The following is a 19,597-nucleotide window of genomic DNA, read 5'->3' on the forward strand; positions in this document are numbered from 1 at the left end:
TAGTTGACCTATTTTTGCACGATTCAGTGTTTAAGTTCTGAAGTTACACTTTGGATTATCTCAATTTGTGGGATAAAAAAAATTTTTGATTTTTAATAGGATAAATATAAATTCTACCCAGGAATGGAAGGAAATTAAGAAGCCTTTAATTTTTCAGCATAAATTTTGTGGAGAATCATAGAGACAACTTATTTAAAGTTTTATCTTGAAAAAAGATTGACAGAGAAAGTTCATATGAATGGATACAAGATATCATGACTTTAAAATAATTTGGACAGAAATATATACAGATTTCAATATTTAAAATATAGAATTGAGAATATTCTTCATGTATCACATTTTTGTTGTGAGTTTTCAAGGTACCTCAGTGCCTGGAGAGAGAGTATTTTTGTAATTAAAATTATGGCCTACAGTAGAGTCAATTAAAGGTGTCAATTTAATGACCATTAAGTGCAATTCTGAAGATAAGTAAGAACAATTTTATGAAATATTATAAGTGAAAAGATGACATTAAAGAAGTACACTTTTTGGAAAAGTAATCTTAACATGGGACTATGAACAGATATAACTAGGAAACAAATTAAATATATGAATATGTAGCATGAATAATCATTCTTCATGTATCATTTTAAAATTCAGATAATATAAGCACATCTCTTTTGTTCTAATGCATGTAAAATATACTCTTTTTTTTGAAACAATATCATTATGAAAATTAAATGAAATAACTTTATAGATCTAAAAAACCAAGTTGTCAGTTGATAAATATTTCAAAAATTTACAATTCTGATTGCTTTCACTCTTAAAAGTGTACAGATACGGTTCATAAATTATGCTGGTACCCTAGATACAGTGGAATTCTTTGGCCTAGTCTTTAAATATTGAATATTCAAACTAAAACATCAAATTCATTAAAAAGTAAAAGAACATTGTGAGAATCATTTATTATTTTGGTGTACTAACTCAGGCTTTTCTTCACAACCAGAACCTCCACATTTGGCTGTTCCATAGGGGGAAAAAAAAAATCAGTCAACTAAAATAGGGAATTTTTATGAAATTGAGCCACATGGAAATTTGAGTCATTTTCCAAGAAATTGTTTTGACCTAAACTCTACACTGTTGAGAAGAGGAAGCCACTTTTGCCCTTTGGGTCAAATTCCCTGGTGCTTTCAAATCCTCCTTTATAAGCATGAATGCTTCTGTGACAGACAGAGATGGGTTTTCACCATTGTACCCATTAATAGATGTCGGTGGATTGCTGAAGATGAATTAAGTCACTCTGACAGTCTATCCAATTTTTGATGCGAACGACTTGAAGAATTAGAGTCAGTAAGAGAATAAGGGAAAGAAGAAATTTAAAATTGAGTGAAAAAGTAAAAATGTCTTGTGAGTTTGACTTTGCAAGAGGAAGCAATGAGTATGACCTCTCCTGTACAGAATGGTGGCATAAATGGGTACAGAACAGAAGGTAAGAAGTTATTCAAACCAGCCCAGCACCCTTACTCAAAAGGGGGTAGCAATGGTATATTCTAATCTCAGCCCCTCTCTTTGCTCTGTTTCTGCCAGTAGCTCCATAAACAAGGGCAGATGCAAGAAGGGAAATTTGTGCTCTTTGACATTTCAGCCATACTGGTGCTTTTACCAGTCACTGCAATCAGTATGGAGTGGTGTGTTTTCCTTCTTCCATCCATGGGTCCAGTTTGATGGGACAGAGAATACAAGATGAGAATGAATTATTTTTTCTTTTGCTGCAAAGAAGATTATTATAGAAATGGTCTCTTAAATTTAGAAGATATTTGCTCAATAATTTAGTACAATTTTAAGCCAAGTAAAATTTTAGGTAGAAAAGAAATAAGTTTTGTTAGATTTATTTGAGGTTTTAGGTACTATATGTTAGATGTGACAGCTACAGTGACCCAGCTAGGCCTGAGCTAAGAAGACACTAACTAAATCCCAGTTACAGTAGAGTTCATAAGGGAGCTAGGATATGGTATCAGAATATAAGAAATAGCATGAAAATGCCACTCTTCAGGGAATCCTCTTTTCTCCAATATGGGAGTAATTTCTAAATTATTTTTATAAACATTAGCTACCTAACATGGTAAAACACATTTTAGGTTTTCTATAAGCGAAGTAAGGGTAATATTCTTAGAAAGCTGAATTCCATATACAAAATCTGGATATCCAACATGCCTTATTGTTACCTGCTGGAAACCTTTCTGAAGGACTAATGAGAGAAGGGTAAGTAAGCTAACCTTGTGAAGACAGAAGAAATCAGGGTCAGCCAATGGAAAGGATTGCAGAATTCTCTGAGAGAAGCAGCACCTCCACAGGGAAATGAAGTTCTTTTGTCTGTGGGGCTCCCCTTTATCAGCTCATGATATTGAGGTAGCGACATGCTTGCGCACTGCAAGTGGTCACATCTCACCAGTAGGCAGGGATCTGGGGGAGTCAATAAATAAGTTGTGAAAAACGTAAATTTATCTCTGAAGTCACTCTGTTGATAATAACCACGCTATGATAATATGGCATAATAATTTCTATAGCAGACCAATAAAAATGAAGTAACTGAGTTAAATCTTTTATGTTTCTTAGGAATCTGAGAAAAAGGGCTTAATTGAAAGAATCTATATGGTACAGGATATTGTCTCAACTGTTCAAAACATCTTGGAGGAGATAGCTTCTTTTGGAGAAAGAATTAAAAAGTAAGTTCTACATTTGTGTTGTTGTGAAGTGAAACTGCCATCCACTAGGACAAACGAGGGTGGGGAGTCTTAGGAAGGATAGGATCAGAAAATGCAAAAACAAAGAAAAAACAAAAGCAACAGTCTGGGCCTTTTAACTTTGGTTGGTGTGTTCTTTGGGCTTGTCAATTTCACAGGGTGGCTGTATGGCCCAATTTACACCAGTTGTCCCAGCATAATTATTAATAGTGTCTCTATTCATTCTCAAAAATATTCTGGTTTAAGTGATAAGCTATAGATTAAAAAATAGATTGTCCTATACAGAAATAAAAAAGGAAGCAAATATGCTTTAAAGGAGGCTTTTTCATCTGAATCACAGAATACAGTAAGTGCCTTGAGTGAAATTTTTTTCTCTGTTCTCCAAAGAATGGTACCTAACTAGTAACATTGCAGATGCAAAGATGTAAAGTTAATTCATCACATACATGGACAGCTTAGGACAGGGGTCAACAAACTTTCTCCATAAAGGAACCAAGAGTAAATGTTTTCAGCTTTGGACTATATGGTTTGTCTCACAGCTGCTCAGCTCCCTTGTTTAAGTGTAAAAGCAGATAGTTCATATGTAAATGAATGGATGTGATATGTATTCCAATAAACCTTTATTTATAAAAACAGATGTCAGGCTAGATTTGACTCAGCTCCAACCCATAGCTTGCCATCCACCTACATTAGGGCATAAAGGCTAAATTCTCTAATGGAGTCTCAATTGACAAAAACTCTCTGTGATTCATGTCTTTATTTTTTTATTTATTTTGTTTTATACATTGTGAACTCTGCGTAACTTGGTCTTCATATGATACCAATGAACAGAGCAGGTTTTTTCTTTCTTTTGAATTGTAGATATTTGTTCCCCCTTTAAATCCAGAGTTGTGTCAGCCATGTTGTTCTTTCTAAAGATTAATTAATACTGTTTCTTATTTTATTGGCCATTCTAGTTTCTTTAAGTAAAGAACATAATATTTAGAAATTACATGGGTAAAGGAGAGACTAAAAATAGTGCTAAAAGCCAAGTGAAATTTTGTCTATCAAATGCAGGGAAATCAATAAGTGGTGATTAACATCAGGAAATATAAACAGCTAATACGGAACTTTCTGTGGTTACTGATGCTATTCCTCCATCCCGTATTACATGAAATTGCCCTTGAGTGTCCATTTATTGTTGGCATAGCAAACATGTTTCTTTTGCTTAAAAAAAACAGGTTCAAAGTCATCTTCAAATGTAGTGAGTTTTTACTGAACTTACACATTGTTATTCCCACGAACAATGTCAAGAAAAATTAAAGAGCAGTAGGGGGCTTTGGTCATGTATATTGATATTTATCTGCTTTATTTCTCTAAGTTTCATATAAATTGAAACATGATTCCTGAATGTACCCTCAAAATTGCTTAGCAGAAACATAAGTGACAGTAGAAAATTAGTGAAATGATGAAGAGAGCATTTATAATTCTTCATTCACGCATTCAACTATCAGTGTTTGAGTTTCAGGCACTGGCTTTGTTTAAGAATGAGAAATGTGGGCTTCCCTGGTGGCGCAGTGGTTGAGAGTCCGCCTGACGATGCAGGGGACACTGGTTCATGCCCCGGTCCGGGAAGATCCCACATGCCGTGGAGTGGCTGGGCCCGTGAGCTGTGGCCGCGGAGCCTGCGCGTCCGGAGCCTGTGCTCTGCAACGGGAGAGGCCACAACAGTGAGAGGCCCGCGGTATAGAAACATCAACTAATGTCATGTGCCAGCCAGATACTGTTCTAAGCCCTTTACATAGCAACTTCTTTAAGGAGTTACTTAAAGGAATTGGATTAAATGATTCCAACAACCCTACAGAGTAAGGATTATTAGTATCCCCATTTTACAGATGAAGAAACTGAAGTACAGAATGATTAAATATGAAGCCCAGATCACACAACGAGTAAGCCATGGATCTTCGGTTTGAACTTCCCCTCCTCACTTTACACTATAATGTCATTATCCTCTGGGGATCTATTCTCTTTCTTTGTGTGTTTTTTAAAATAAATAATACTTTATTTTTAATTCATTTTTTTGTTGTGGTATAGTTGATTACAATAGTATATTAGTTTCAGGTGTGCAAGATAGTAAATTTTTATAGATTATATTCCATTTAAAGTTATTATAAAATATTGGGTATACTCCCTGTGTTGTACAATATATTCCTGTAGCTTATTTATTTTATACAGAGTAGTTTGTACCTTTTAAACCCCCACCCACATCTTGCCACTCCCCACTTCCCTCTCTCTAGGAATCTATTTTCCAACGAGGGAGAAGAACACTAATAAGACAATTAGAATGGCATTGATACTAGGTAGAGGTTAGGTAGGATGTGGGGGGAGGTCCTACATCCCAGGAAGGTTGTAGGAGAGAGAGAGAAACAAAGGAAAGTTCTGAAGAAGCAACAACTTATCAGCATCTCTGAGAATGAGAAGAGCTAGCTGGGCACAGAGTTGATGAATGGGGGCTTCAGTAGGTGGGCACCTTTGTGCAGAGGCTCAAAGCCCAAGACTGTGCTAGATACAGGGAGATGGAGGGGTGTCAGTATGTCTGTGCCACTGGGGATGGACGTGGCAGAGCCTGGAGATGCGGCTGGTCATGCAGGGCCTTGAGTGGATGGAAAAGCAAATGAAAAAAATTGAGTGAGGGATGTACTGGCAGCAAAGAAGATAAGAGGATGTGGAGTGGGGGGAAGACTGAGGCAAGAAGGCCATGTCCTTTGGTAAAAGTATCTCCATGTTTGAATGTCTGTTAATAGACAAATGTAGCTGTTGTGCAGTTGATAATGGTCAAGGAACTGTGTCTGATGAGAAGAGGTCAGAGTGATTTAAACAGGCTCCCAACTCTGCAGTGCTTTTGACGGCGGCTGTGCCCAACACAGCTGTGGTGGCCACGTCTGAGACGTATTTTCAGCCATGAACAGAGCACTATTCTACCCAGCTGCAACACAGGAAGGCACATGAGGCTCAACTCCTATTAATTCTTTGGCCATTCATTACTACAGTGACCTTAAAGTTCCCACTGGGCATTCAAGAACAACGTCATGTGTAACTCTGTTGGAATTCCATTGTAATTCAGCACATAAGGACCAGGAAAAACTTTTACCCCAACTTTTGGCAGCTAACAAATAAATAGACTTACATAAATCTCTCAGAGCAAGGCTTCCCTGCTCCTGACAGCAAAGACCCTGATGATTTTGCATTTACATGGAGTGAACGGTATTTTCTTTTCTCTACATTCTCTAATTACCTTCTTTCATTGTATACAGGTTTCAAATGTATGCATGCATCAGGCTAACATTTGCTTAACATGTGACATTTATATTATCCCAGGCAGCAGACAGGGTCGGTCAGAATACTGAGGTATCTTGTATGTCCTGTTATGATAGAGTGGTGGCTCCAACACTTGTGTCCTTGAGTGGTGAGGGAAATCTCCACAGAGGAGGTAATGAAATTAAGGTAGACCTAGGACAGGGGAGTCATCCCTGCAAATGTTCCAGAGTAAGGCTTAGAAGGCACACTCCTAGGAAGAAGAACTTCTTTGAAGTAATATTATGAAATATTAAGCAACGAAGATGAGAAAGCAGGATAAGTGAAGTTTGAATGATGGTGAGCATGTGGGGAATGATAGATTGATGGATCTTATATTTTATCTAAAGTTACATGTTTAAGGGGCAGAGAATGAAGGCAGAAAGACCAAGGTGAGGACAGGAGGCCAGTTGTGAGGAGGGAGTTCACAAACTGGGGTGAAAACCATGCATGTATGAAGGAAAGCATCATGTGGGTAAATCACGAAAGAATGGTCTACAGGATTTTATGACCCTCGTTTCTGTTTCCATGGGTAGAAGAGTCAGAGGACTTCATTTTTCCATGCCTAGGAAATGAGGAAAATAATGACTTCATTGACACAAAGGTCAACTAGTGGGGCACCCAGTTGGGAGAGAAACTCTAGGATGGAGTTTTACCCACCTTACTGGATGTGATCACAGTAATTTCTGGGTTTTGTTTTGAAATTTTGTCAAAGACATTCTTAGGATGTGTTAGTGAACCTGAAGAGTTGAATGAATGAATGGGGATTCCTTGGATTTTTTCATTCATTGAAAGGTTTGAGTCAGGGATTCCCTATTTAGAATTTAGGGAGCTGCCAAGTCAGGAAGTCTGGGGATTTCTATGAAAATATTTAACAAATTGTTTAATTTTGAGACGGAAAGCTTTGATTTATCAGAGTTCTTCAATCTTGGGCATGCTATGAAAGACAAGATACTCCATGGTAACTGGAGTGATGGTCTAGTAAGTTTTTGAGTGTTAGTGCCAGTATCTTTGAACTAAGTCCTCAGTCTTACAAGCAGGAATATTCAGTGGATTAAATGAGTAAAATGTGCCATCTTACATTTTCTGAAATGTCTACTATACAGACAGTGAGTGTAGGCTCTTGAGCCAACTCTCTGGATTCAGATCCCAGTTCTGCCACTTATACTGGAGTAAGTGATTGGGGCCAATTATTACCTTTTCTGACTCAAGTTCTCATCTGTAGAATGGGCATAATAATAATTGCTACTTCATAACATTCCTGGATGAATTTGTGCCTATAAAGAGTTTAAACCAGTGGATGGCCTTTAGTAATCACATAAAAATATTAACTATTATGAGTATTATTTTTGGTAAATTGCTTTGACCTTCTTCCTCTGTGTCTTAAATTTTTAAAAAACTGTGAAACATTTAAACATTTTACCACTAAAACTGTGGGTTGCCAAGAGAAAAATACATGACTTAACTGACTTGGCTGTTGGGAGGGCTAATCTGACAGTGTGTGTACGAATGTGTCTGGTACATATCTCCACTTTTAGCATCCAACACATAAACACATGTGACACACCATGCACACAAGCAGACGATCATTGAGATCTTTATAAGGATTGCATTAATTGGGAAAAAATGACATCTTGTTAAAATTTATGTTTTCTAACATATGAATGTAATATATTCCTTCATCTACTTAGATCATCGTTAATTTACCTCAGTATTTGAGAGTTTTATGTATAAAAATTTGACACATTTTTGTGAGATATAGTCTGAAGTATTTGATTGGTTTCATGCTATTTTTGTTTGTTTTTGCGTTACGCGGGCCTCTCACTGTTGTGGCCTCTCCCGTTGCGGAGCACAGGCTCCGGACGTACAGGCCCAGCGGCCATGCCTCACGGGCCCAGCCGCTCTGCGGCATGTGGGATCTTCCTGGACCGGGGCACGAACCCGTTTCCCCTGCATCGGCAGGCGGACTCTCAACCACTGCGCCACCAGGGAAGCCCGGTTTCATGCTATTTTAAAGGGTATCTTTTTTTTCAGATTTCATCTCTACCTGTCTGTTACTGGGATATAAAAGTGAAATTAATATTCCTACATTGACTTTGAATCTATCAACCTTGATAAACTTAATTATCTTAATTTTTATATGAAAATTATTATTCTGGTTGTTGTATTACATAAACATATCATCCAGGAATAATTTTTTTTCTTTCTTATTTTTCAGTCCTTATACATTTTACTTTGTTTTCTTGCTTTATTGTACTGGCTAGTAGCTCCAGTACAGTGTTGAACAGAATTGGTGTTGATGAACATTCCTTTCTCATACACGATCTCAGAGAGAACGCTTTCAACATTTTACCCTTAAGAATGTTGTTTTCTGTAGGTTTTTGTAAAGGTGCTTTATTAGCTTAAGGAATTTCCCTTTTATTCCTAGTTTGCTGAGAGTTTTTATCGTGAATGTAGGTTGAGTTTTGTCAAACATTTTTCTGCATTCATTGAGATAACTTTATGGTTGTTTTTGTTTTCTCCTATTTTTGTTAATGTGGTATATTATTATGATTGATTTTCAAATATTAAACCAATCTTACATTTCTGGAATAAACTCAGCTTCATCATGCTATCCAATCTCTTTATATATGCTGGGATTTTATTTACAATTTTTTTGCCTAGGATTTTTGCAGCTGTGACCATCAGTGAGATTTGATATATAGTTTTCTGTTCTTGAAAATTCTTTATGGTGTGAAGGTTATTCTAGACTCATACAATAGGTGGGCAATGTTCTCTCTTTACCATTATCTGGAAGAGTCTGTGTAAGCCTGTTGTAATTACTTCCTTTAAGATTTTATATAATTTTCTAGTGAAGTATCTGGGCCTGGAGTTTTCTTTCAGGGAAGATTTTAATTAAGTATTCAGTTTCTGTATTATATATAGAGATCTGTTCAGCTATTCTATTTCTTCTCATATCTGTTTCTGTAAGTTGTCACTTTCTAAGAGTTTTTCCATTTCATTTAAATTTTCTACTTTTGACATGAAGTTGTTTATAAAATCCTCTTACTATCTTTGATGCCAGTAGAATCTGTAGCATTGTTCACTTTTTTATGCTCAAAATTGTGTTTTCCCTTCTTTCTTCTTGACAGTCACTTATCAATCGTTAGTCTTTAGCAAGAACCATCATTTGCCTTTGTTAATCTTCCCTGTTGCCTGTTTCCTTATCCATTAATTACTACTTTTATTTTTATTACTTTCTTCCTTCTACTTTCTTTCAGATTAATTTATTATTCTTATTCTAACTCTTTAAGATGGATAACTAGATCATTTATTTTCAATCTTTCTGTTTTCCTAACGTAAGCATTTAAAGTGCTAAAGTTTCCTAAATGCTTAACTCCATGCCAAACATTTAGGCACTGATACTCATTATCAATTCACATTTAGTAAAAACTTTTTTCTAATTTCTATTTTTATTTCTTCCTTGCCAAGAAGTATATTGCTTAATTTCTAACAAATGGCCAACTTTTATAAATTTTTGAAAAGAAGGTTATTGAGTGTATTATTTTATATACATTCATTGATTAATTTGTTGATGGTGTTCAAATCTTTTACACTCATACTGGTCTTTATTTTTGGTTCTTCTTGTATTAATTAAAGATGTGTGTTAAAACCTTCCATTGGGGTCATGGATTTGTCTACTCTTTGTAGTTTGATCAGGTTTTGCTTTCTATATTCTGAAGTTATGTTATTTGGTTTGTACATGTTAAAATTGTTGTATTTTCCTGTTTAATTGGATCATTAATCAATAGAAAGTGACCGATTTTAAAAATCGGCCTTAATGTCTTGTTTAACTAATGATATGGCTATACCGTCTTCCTTTTGGTGCTTTCTTCATAATACAAGTTTTCTCTCACTTTCTTTCAACCTGTTTATGTTTTAGATATCTCTCTTGTTTCTGAGAGTCACTGTCTTTTACTTGCAGCATGTAGTGCATGCAAATTTAATGTGGTTACTGATATACTTAGATTTAAATCTGTGGTTTTTATTGTGTCTTTTTTACCTTTGCTCTGTTATTTGGGTTTTTTTCATTATTTTCTGTAATTTTCTTCTATTTTCCTCTATATATAAGCACCCTTTTGCCATTTTGTTGCTGTTGTCGTTGTTGTTACCCTAGAGTTTACAGCATGGCTTATTACCACAGTCTAATATTAATTGTTACTATTATCATCTTCCCAGTCAATTCAGTCAATTAATCTATGTTCCATGTCTCTTCTCTTTGACATCTTCTATCTTTTTGCTCTTTGTGATGCCTTCTAAGTACTTTCTTTGGACTACCTTGCACAACTTTATTTCCTCTGATATTTAAAATCCAGTTTAATCCATGCATGGGGGTCTTAACTTTTTGTTTATTTGTTTGTTTGTTTGTTTGCGGTTCGCGGGCCTCTCACTGCTGTGGCCTCTCCCTTGCGGAGCACAGGCTCTGGACGCGCAGGCTCAGCGGCCATGGCTCACGGGCCCAGCCGCTCCGCGGCATGTGGGATCTTCCCAGACCAGGGCACGAACCTGTGTCTCCTGCATTGGCAGGTGGACTCTCAACCACTGTGCCACCGGGGAAGCCCTGGGGGTCTTAACTTTAATCACTGCATATCTTTTTAAAGTTCTCCTTGCTTTGTTTTCAAATCTTCTTGGTCATTTTCATCATCTCTTCCTTGACTATATTTTTAAGCCTCTGTTTTTTGGCTTTTAAATTATTAAACATTATTATTTAACACATTGTGTTTGCTTTCCGTATTTGAAGACTTTTGTTTGGGATTTTGCTGTTAACTTCTGCTGGCTCTTACTCATGATGCTGTGTGTCCTTTTATATTTTGCAGTTTTAATTATGAACTCATATTCCTTGGATTTGTGTGCGTATGAGGCATACTCAGATATCTGAGTTGATAGTGCATTTCCTTAGAGAGGATTATTGCTCGAGTCACTTTGGGGTGACTCAACCTGGGATCTCTTTTTTTAATTAAATTTTTTGCTGAGGCTTTTCGGAGTATACTGGTAGCATAAACTCATGATAAATCCTGGCACTAGCATCGTGACACACAAGAGAGTTCTTTGCATCCACTTATATATGGTGGATTTGTCCCTCCCTTCCTTTCTTCCTTTTTTGTCTCTGTCTTTCTGTCTGTCTCTCTCAATTCATCCTTACCCTGAAAATGTAAGTTTTATGCAGTGTTCTTCTACTTGAATCTTCCTTTGTGGAGGCCCTAGGCTTTATCTTCTGCCCCCCATGCAGGTAACAGATGCAGGAGTTCAAATTTTCAATATTTGGCAGAAATTATTAGAGTGAAATTGACTTTGGAGGTTGGTAATCTCCAGAATTCCTGCAATATATTTTATACTCTGATGTTTTCTTATTTTTAAGTCAGCCTAATGGTGGCTTTCTCTTTTTTTTCAAGGTATTAAAAATTATTTATCTATTATTTAACTTTTTTTAAAGGCAGGTTTGCTGTTTTTAGAAAAGGAGCCATAATGTATATTTCTTTATAAAAAGTAGTTCCATGCATTTTCCATAGTTTTTATTATCTTCAAAATGCTACCTGATATAATTAGCTTTTTTCATATTTATGTCACTTTTGTGCAATAACAACAAGAAAAATGAGGCTAAGTAACACTTACTGAATGATTACTATGTGCCAGATATTGTTTTTAAGGGGTTTACATTTATTAATTCATTGAATCCCCGCAGCAGCTCTATAAAGTAGAAAGTCATTATTCCCACTTTACAGATGGGAAAATTAAAGCACAGAGAAGTAGAGTACATTGCTTAGGCTCACCTAATGGAAAAGAGATGGGTTCATTGTTACCTACCTGTGGATTGGCATCCAGGATCTGACACTTACTATGTCGCTGCTTTAAAAAGCAACAACAACAACAAAGAAAACAGAAATAGGGCACACAGATTGGTATTTGTTTTTACTTGTTTATTTCAGTTTTAATTTATTGATTTTATATTTTTATTTATTTTGATTATGTGATATACATCCATGATAAAAGTAATCAAACAGAAAGCTTCCCATTATTCTCTGTAGCTCCATCTTCCCTCTTTCTTTCCCTCTCCCCCCATCATATTGAGCTATCATTCACAGTTTGGAGTATATCCTCCAGACGTTTTCTCAGTATGTGTGTGTGTGTGTGTGTGTGTGTGTGTGTGTGTGTATATACATACTTACATATTTCTGAAACTTAGTTTTTCACTGTATCTAGCTTTGAGCCTCTGTGTTGAGGGCAAAGGTGTTTGTGTGGGTGTTCTTTTCATATTCTCATTGTTTTTTAAAGCTGTATTGTATTGCAGAGTGTAAATCTATTTAGTTTTTCCTCTTTATTTAGATAAGTTTAGATATTTATTTTATTTAGATATTATCTTATTGATGATACTGAAGCTATTTTCTTTTTTAACTACTGCAAACCATACTGCATCACACATTCATGTACTATCCCTGTGTCCTTGTGCAAAGATATTTGCAGGTTAAATTTCTTGCCCTGGCATAACAGGGGCAATTGTGGCATCCATAACATTTTCTCAAATATTGTGAGGTTGCCTACTAGAAAGTTCTACTACAAATTCTTCTATGGAAGAGAATAGTCAGGAATGGACCTACAAATATGTAGACATTTAAAATAACATAGAAAGCAATATGATAAAGGAGTGGGGGAAATATTGATTATTCAAATTCTTGATGTCAAGTCACTTGACTAGGGGAAGTCTTTTACAAGAAATACCAAATCTAAAAATCAACAGGGAAAAAAATTGATGAATTTAGTCATGTAAAATACATAATTTTTATCTTTAAAAAATTATAAACAAGATTTTTTAAAAAGACAAGAAAGCAACAAACTGGGAAAATGTCTGCAACAAATATGACAGAGGACTGATTTCTTTAGTATCCAAAGAGATTTTATTTGAAGAAAACATCAAGGGGGGTGGGGATAGACAAATAGTAACTTCCTTCCTTTTTTTTTTTTTTGAGTTTTTACAAGTGTGCTAGAAGCAGAGCTAACTTTTTTTTTTTTTTTTGGAAACAAAACTTAAGATAAAAATTTAACATGAAAACTAAGCTAACCATCTTTCACGTGTTACCAGAGCTATTGTAAATGCAAGTACCTGTTAAATTCTAGCAAAACTCTATGCTATAGGTATTATTATTATTCCCATTCTTTAGAGAATAAATTATTGTTCAGACTGATTGAAACACTTTCCTCTAGTCACTGAACTTTTAGAGGTAGAGCTTGAACTCAAACCCATGTCAGTTTGCTTATAAAATCAATTTTCTTAAGCACTTCCCTAAATAGTTACCTCTGGCAAGGAAATAAGCTGGATATCACTAAGAAACACATTAAAATGACCAACAGTCATATTAAAATGCATTCACCTTTGCTTATAATTTAAAGAAGTGAGACATTAGATACACACACATGTGTACATAATATTGTATCTCTCCATAGGCAAAGATTTAAAATATTAATAACAATTTTTAACAAGAGAGTGAGGTATAACTGGATTGCTCTTATATTTTTAAATTTGTTATTGAAGTATAGTTAATTTACAGTGTTGTGTATGTATATGTGTGTGTGTGTATATATATATATATATATATATATATATATATTCTTTTTCAGATTCTTTTTCATTATAGGTTATTATAAGATACTGAGTATAGTTCCCTGTGTTATAGAGTAGGTCCTTGTTGTTGAACTATTTTATATATAGTAGTGTGTATATGTTAACACCAAACTCCTAATTTCAGGCTTGATTTGCTCATCTGTAAAAGGGGGATAATCCTTACTTGTGAGCATTACAATCTAAATATATAAAAAAAATCTTAGGACAGTGCACATATTAAATGCCCAATAACTATTATAAGCTGCTCTTCCCAAATCCCCTAACACCCACCCCACCAAAAAAACAGACAACAGAAATAAATCTTTCATCTCAGTAAAGATGAAGGCCCAGAAGAAGAAATGCCCCAGACACTCATGAGCTCTCATCAGGGCACTGGATTTAATGATCACTTTCTAGGACTGTGCAAGGATTTCCATAGTACATTCAGTTCTACATCCCATATTCTAGATCTCAAGTCAAAGCAGGCAATAGATAGAACGAAAGGAGCCAAGGGCCTTGTGAAAATAATGTACGGCACCCTTCCCTACATTGTCTATGGGTTGGTGGTGTAATGGTTTACAGCCAGTTGCTCCCCAGCCCATTTCAGGGCATTATGAACCTTCTGGAGTCAGTGAGTCTGGAAATTCTAAATATAAGTTATTAGAAAAATGCAAAAGCACTGTACAAATATCCTCCCTTTTCTCAATATTTACTGGCAACCATGTGTTAATTGAGAGAGAAATATTGACTTTGAAGTGACCTAACTCACCTTTCGTTTTGAAGCTCTGCATGCACAGAGCCACATAACGGTATTGCAGTGTTTAATCACTTTTGAGAGCCAAAGTCTCTTCAGTACTGTCGGTTCCAGGAAGGCAAAGTCACCAAGATTCTGACAAGCCGAATGGCAGTTGGTCTTGTGACTTTCTCCTCAAGAATGTTTTTCTACTGCCCAATCAGTTTGGCAGACTTTTATCTCCAAGTTTTGAGAAGAAACATTTCCAATAGACCTTTTTCATGTGTATAAACTAAGAAGTAAACATGGCAAAATGAATCTACAGCTGTTCTTGAGCATCAGAGAAAATGACATGTATGTGGTTTGTCTACAGCACGTTTAACTGGACGGTCCCATTCCTTTCCTTCCTGGCCTGTTTGATACTGGCAGTTGCCACCATCACTTTGTATTTCATTCCACTGCGGTACATCATTTTAATCTGGGGTAAGTTTGGCACGGTCCTTTTGCTAGCAATCAATTCCAGGTAAGAACCAATAACTCATTTTTAAAGTGTGGCTATAAACTTTAAATGTGCTCTTGTTGGCAATTAAACATGAGATTAAGAAAAGTATTGGGGGAACAAAAACTTCCAGGACCTCCCTGAAAAGGCCAGTTACATGAACGATTAGCATAGATATTTATAGGCCTCTTGCATAATTGCAATCAAATAAAAATGTGATTGTGCATGCTATTTCCCTTTGGACTTTCAGAGTCATAAATACTCTTGAATAATATACTGCTGTGGCCCAGTAACTTTCAGGAAACGCTGTTATTCAGAGTGAGCAAACACCTGCATCTTGCCCTTTATATTATGTAAAAGTAGATCTAGCCACTGCTAGCCTGCTCCTGACACTTTATCTCCCCTGGAAGGAAAAAAATAACCTAACCCAATACTTAAATCCAGAAGCAGTGAGGTGAAAGGGAGGGACCCTCAGTGATTACCTAACCAGTGCCTGAAAGGAAAGAAAAAGCTATTATTTGCCAGGGGAAATGGTGAGCCTATATAAAGTTTAGCTGCTTTTAAAAAAAGTAGAAACAAAAGCAGCAAACTGGAAATAAATTTCAGGACTTGATTTACTCCTCAAGCTAGCAATTGGAAAAATTACAAGCAACTTTGTGAATATTTGTGTCTGTTGCTGGGTGGGCGCTGGGTTGATATAAGGAGAGTGCATTGCAGTTAGTTAATTGGAGAAGCAATCAACACTTTTCTGGAAGAATCTATCAGTTCTCGTTTTCCATTGCTCAGCTCCTGTGACCACTGCTCAGTTCTTAACCATAGTTACTTCTAGGGATCTTCAGATGTTAAGAGAGGTTCAGAGAAGTTCCAAATGTAGGTGACTGTGTTGAGATGCATTCATCTGTAAGCAAAAGCTGAAAGCCTGCAAATGCCAGGGTGAGGGGGAGCTATAATATTTCTAAAACCATTAAATGTAGACTATTTCCAAAGAGAACCCAGGCAGAATCCTGCTGATGAGAAAGGCCAAACCTAGACATTCAGAAATGGGAAAAGTCATGGGAAAAATGGAATAACTCATAACATTTCAGAAATAGAATGATTTTGAGAGAGCATAATCCATTCATAATCCATTATGTATTTTATCCAGGAGGTGAAAATCCTATTACATAAAGTCTCTCTCCTTTGTAACAAGCCCTAGAAAAGGAAAAGCTATTCTAACTCCCTCTTCAGGGGTCCATTTTAATACTTCATGACTCTTACTCTTGGAGAAAGTCATCTCATATCCATGCTTAGTTTTTGTTTGTTTTTCTGTTGTGTTTTTCAGTTTCAGCACATTGGCCCATATTTGACCTTTAGGAAGGAGAGCATGGAGCTTTTCAGGGGCCCATTGATTAAGAAGGAATACATATTTTATAAAAGCATTTCCCTGAATACTCATATACTGAATGTTATCTGTATAGATTGAATAATCTCATTCTTTCTTGTTTTTCGTTAAGTGTTAGTTTCTCAATCCATTTGCTGATCACATTTAAAACACAGATCTTAAAACTGTTGTCTGACCCTAACAAGAACTTGATCCAGAATTATAAGCATTTGGCCAGTGTTTTGCTCCTTTTAAAAAGTTGGTGTGAGTTGACGGTCAGCTTGTTAAACACTGTTGCACATGATTTCTTCATCCTTCTGGTATATACTTGATTTGCTTTTCTGCATCTCTCCCTCCGGAAAGAAGACTATACTATGTTTCTTCCTTAGATTGTCAGTATTGGGATTCCAATCCATCTTTCAATTTACCCCACATCCCTTTGACTTCTCGTCTTATCCTCCAAGTTCTTGGCAGCTTTTCAACACCAACTTTTTGCATCTACTTAATGAGACACTGTTCTATTTATTGTTCAGCTTATGGATGAAATTATGAAATAGCATGGAGTTTAAGATGCTCTCCTGGATGAAAATAACCCTTTGATCTTTATGTTCTGTGTCTCATTCTTTAGTTTTAGACAGAGGTTTATAGTTTATTGATGAGCTTACCATAGATAAGCCTTGACTTATCACATGATCTGTTGCCTCTTCTCATCATGTAAAACCTGCCATACCATCATGGAATATATTCTGCCATTCTGTTAGGATTTATTCTTTTCCAAGACAAGTTAGTTATTAGCTAGCACAGATCCAGGACTTTCCTTTGCACATCTCTTACATAATCGTATTCTTGGCAGAGAATTTATCATGTAGAAGAAGACAACTTTATACGTCTTAAATTTCTAACTTTCCTTTTAACCTTCTTAAGCATCAAAAGACTATTTCTTATCCTAAGTTACTCATTTTCATTGAGTCCTGAAGTGGTGGATAAGATCCTTAAATTTTTGTGTGTGATGTTTTTTAACCTTTTGGAGCAAAATTTTTTAACTCTGTGTTCTGTATTTCCCTATTCTTTACATCCAAATAACATTTTTGTATAAGTATTTATTAAGTAGCATAATTATTTAACATAAGTCTATGAAAGCAGCCTAATTTCATGATGGCTGTGGGGAATATTCCTTGACTCACCAACTTTATTGTAAGGTTTTAAATGGTGAGATACTTTCTTTCCTCTTTAACCGTATAATTCCTAGCGCAGCTACATATAGGTAATAGATCTTTAGTGGGTACTTAGTAAATATTTTGAGTGGATGAGTCTGCAAGTTTAATACCTGTGATCTACATAGATGGCATTTTTTGAGCTCATTACCTCTCTTATTTGGGAGTGTAATTATGAAAATTAAGTTAGACGTGGCTTAAGAGGGATGTCTGGAATTTTCTCTAGAAAACTGTATCTACTGAATTTTGGTCATTTGTTTGTTGCATGTGTTTCTAGAAGGCAAGGCACCTTTGAGGATTAGATCCCATGGAGGTTTTCTGTACCTTTTGAGAGGTTTCCATATTCCTTCCATTCTGTTCTTCATCATAGATGCTCTAATTTTACTTTTTCAGTTCTGATCTTAGCCACTTCTGATTTCCCAGGCAGATTACAAACTCTCCAAGCCAGATTTTGAGCTGCTTGAAAGAAACTGTGACTATTTAACTTTGTACCTCCATTTGATAGTGCAGTATATATCACATGGAAGACACTTAGTGTTTGATACAGGAGCAAGCAAGGACCCTCTGCCCCATCTCGCCCATCCCTACCAGTATTTTGCAGTTAGGGCTACATGCCAGTCACTCATAAAATGTTCTAATTCAGTTTCAAGTGTCTATTCCCTAGTGACCATATGTGCAAAGCAGCCATGCGATTTTTCCTCTCTCTTTCTCCGAGTGATTTATTTTTTTAACCAGAGGGCTCATTCCAATCCACTGATCTATTCAATCTATCATCATTAAATTATAGTGTCTTTCCCAAATGTTAATCCCTTGGTATTTAAATCCCACTTTCTTTCTTTGGCTAAAAAAAAACATAAAAATTTACGGCAGATATGCTGTATTGTTTAGGTTAAAAAATCTAAAAGTACATCTAGCATGCTACTGGAGAAACCCACAACTTCCAAATTTGGTATGTAGTCACATACCTGCCAGTATAAAGACTCTTCCATCACCACCTGCTTTGTTTTCTTGGCTTATTGACATCTACAGTAATGATGGTAGCCCCCTTCATTGTGGTGGAATTTCAGATTATAGAATCCTCTTGGCTTTGTTGTCCAATGTGATTCTCCCTTCAACCCAAGGAACTATATAATATAGGTCTTTATTATTCAAATTTTAATATAAGAAATCTAAGGCTCAGGGAGGTTAAGTAATTTGTCTGAAACTACAGCTAATAGTACATGGTGAGGCCAGAACTGGAACCCAGCTATTCTTGTTCCCAAACTCTTGTTCCTTGCCCAGTTGCCCTTTAAAGATGACCACAGGCTCTATGATCCCCTCTTGACACTTGGTTTTACACTGTAGATAATATGGTGGAATTACTGACATTTGAGCCTGTGACATCTTAAAAAAAACAAGATGTGCTTTTGAAGCACACAATCTGAGTTCCTTATAATTTTTATTCTAACAAAGTTTTTCAAACATAGACTGTCGGAGTGCTTTGTGGACTTCTTCTGCCCTTATTGGTGCATTTGAGCTACTGGGCAGGTTTGTAATCTACTCAGTGACTAAGAATGCAGTGTTTTGATCGGCTGTGATATTATCCCTGCCTGGCTGTTCATTGTAAAGGCTCCAGATGCACACACTATATATAATTAACAATAGAAGATATATCTTTCCTCAATACGTCTTTGTCTCCCTTCATCATTTTGCCTTGTCTGTTTTCTTTTGCCAGAAAGCCCATGCTACAATTAAATGTCTTTAGAATAACACAGTGGAGAGTATTTTAAAGGAACAGTGGGGGAAATTTTAGCTAGAAACATGAAGCTGCCTGTGGAGGTAGAGGGAAGAAAGGCATAGAGTGGCTTTGACTTGAGAAAAAGTGGGCTATTTGCAGGAAGTCTTCCCCAGCCCAGTCAACAAGCACCCTTGACTTATGAACATGGCCAGGTCCCATTTGCCAAGCAGATGTGAACCCGACCCTCTCTAAAGAAACTACCAGGAGTTTGTGTCAGGTGTAATGGCATGCTGAAAGTCCAGTTTTAGATGAAGGCAAAATAATATTTAATGAGAGAAGGAAAACATCAAACCTCTACTGTGTTGTAGACTATTGAACAGGT

General features: G+C 36.1%; 1 protein-coding gene across 9 annotated transcripts in view; it reads left to right on the top strand.

Moving 5' to 3' along the window:
- Window positions 1-19,597, top strand: part of MCTP2 (multiple C2 and transmembrane domain containing 2) — a 247,867-nt gene that overhangs the window by 223,518 nt on the left and 4,752 nt on the right. For all 9 annotated transcript variants that reach the window (XM_029236801.1, XM_029236802.1, XM_029236800.1 and 6 more), the window contains 2 exons: window positions 2,596-2,705; window positions 14,799-14,908. In XM_029236801.1, coding sequence (XP_029092634.1) covers window positions 2,596-2,705; window positions 14,799-14,908 — 220 coding nt within the window. The remainder of the gene's footprint in view (window positions 1-2,595; window positions 2,706-14,798; window positions 14,909-19,597) is intronic.

Source organism: Monodon monoceros, unplaced genomic scaffold (genome assembly GCF_005190385.1).
Source record: "Monodon monoceros isolate NGI ecotype Baffin Bay Population unplaced genomic scaffold, NGI_Narwhal_1 Super_Scaffold_21, whole genome shotgun sequence".
Taxonomy (NCBI): domain Eukaryota; kingdom Metazoa; phylum Chordata; class Mammalia; order Artiodactyla; family Monodontidae; genus Monodon; species Monodon monoceros.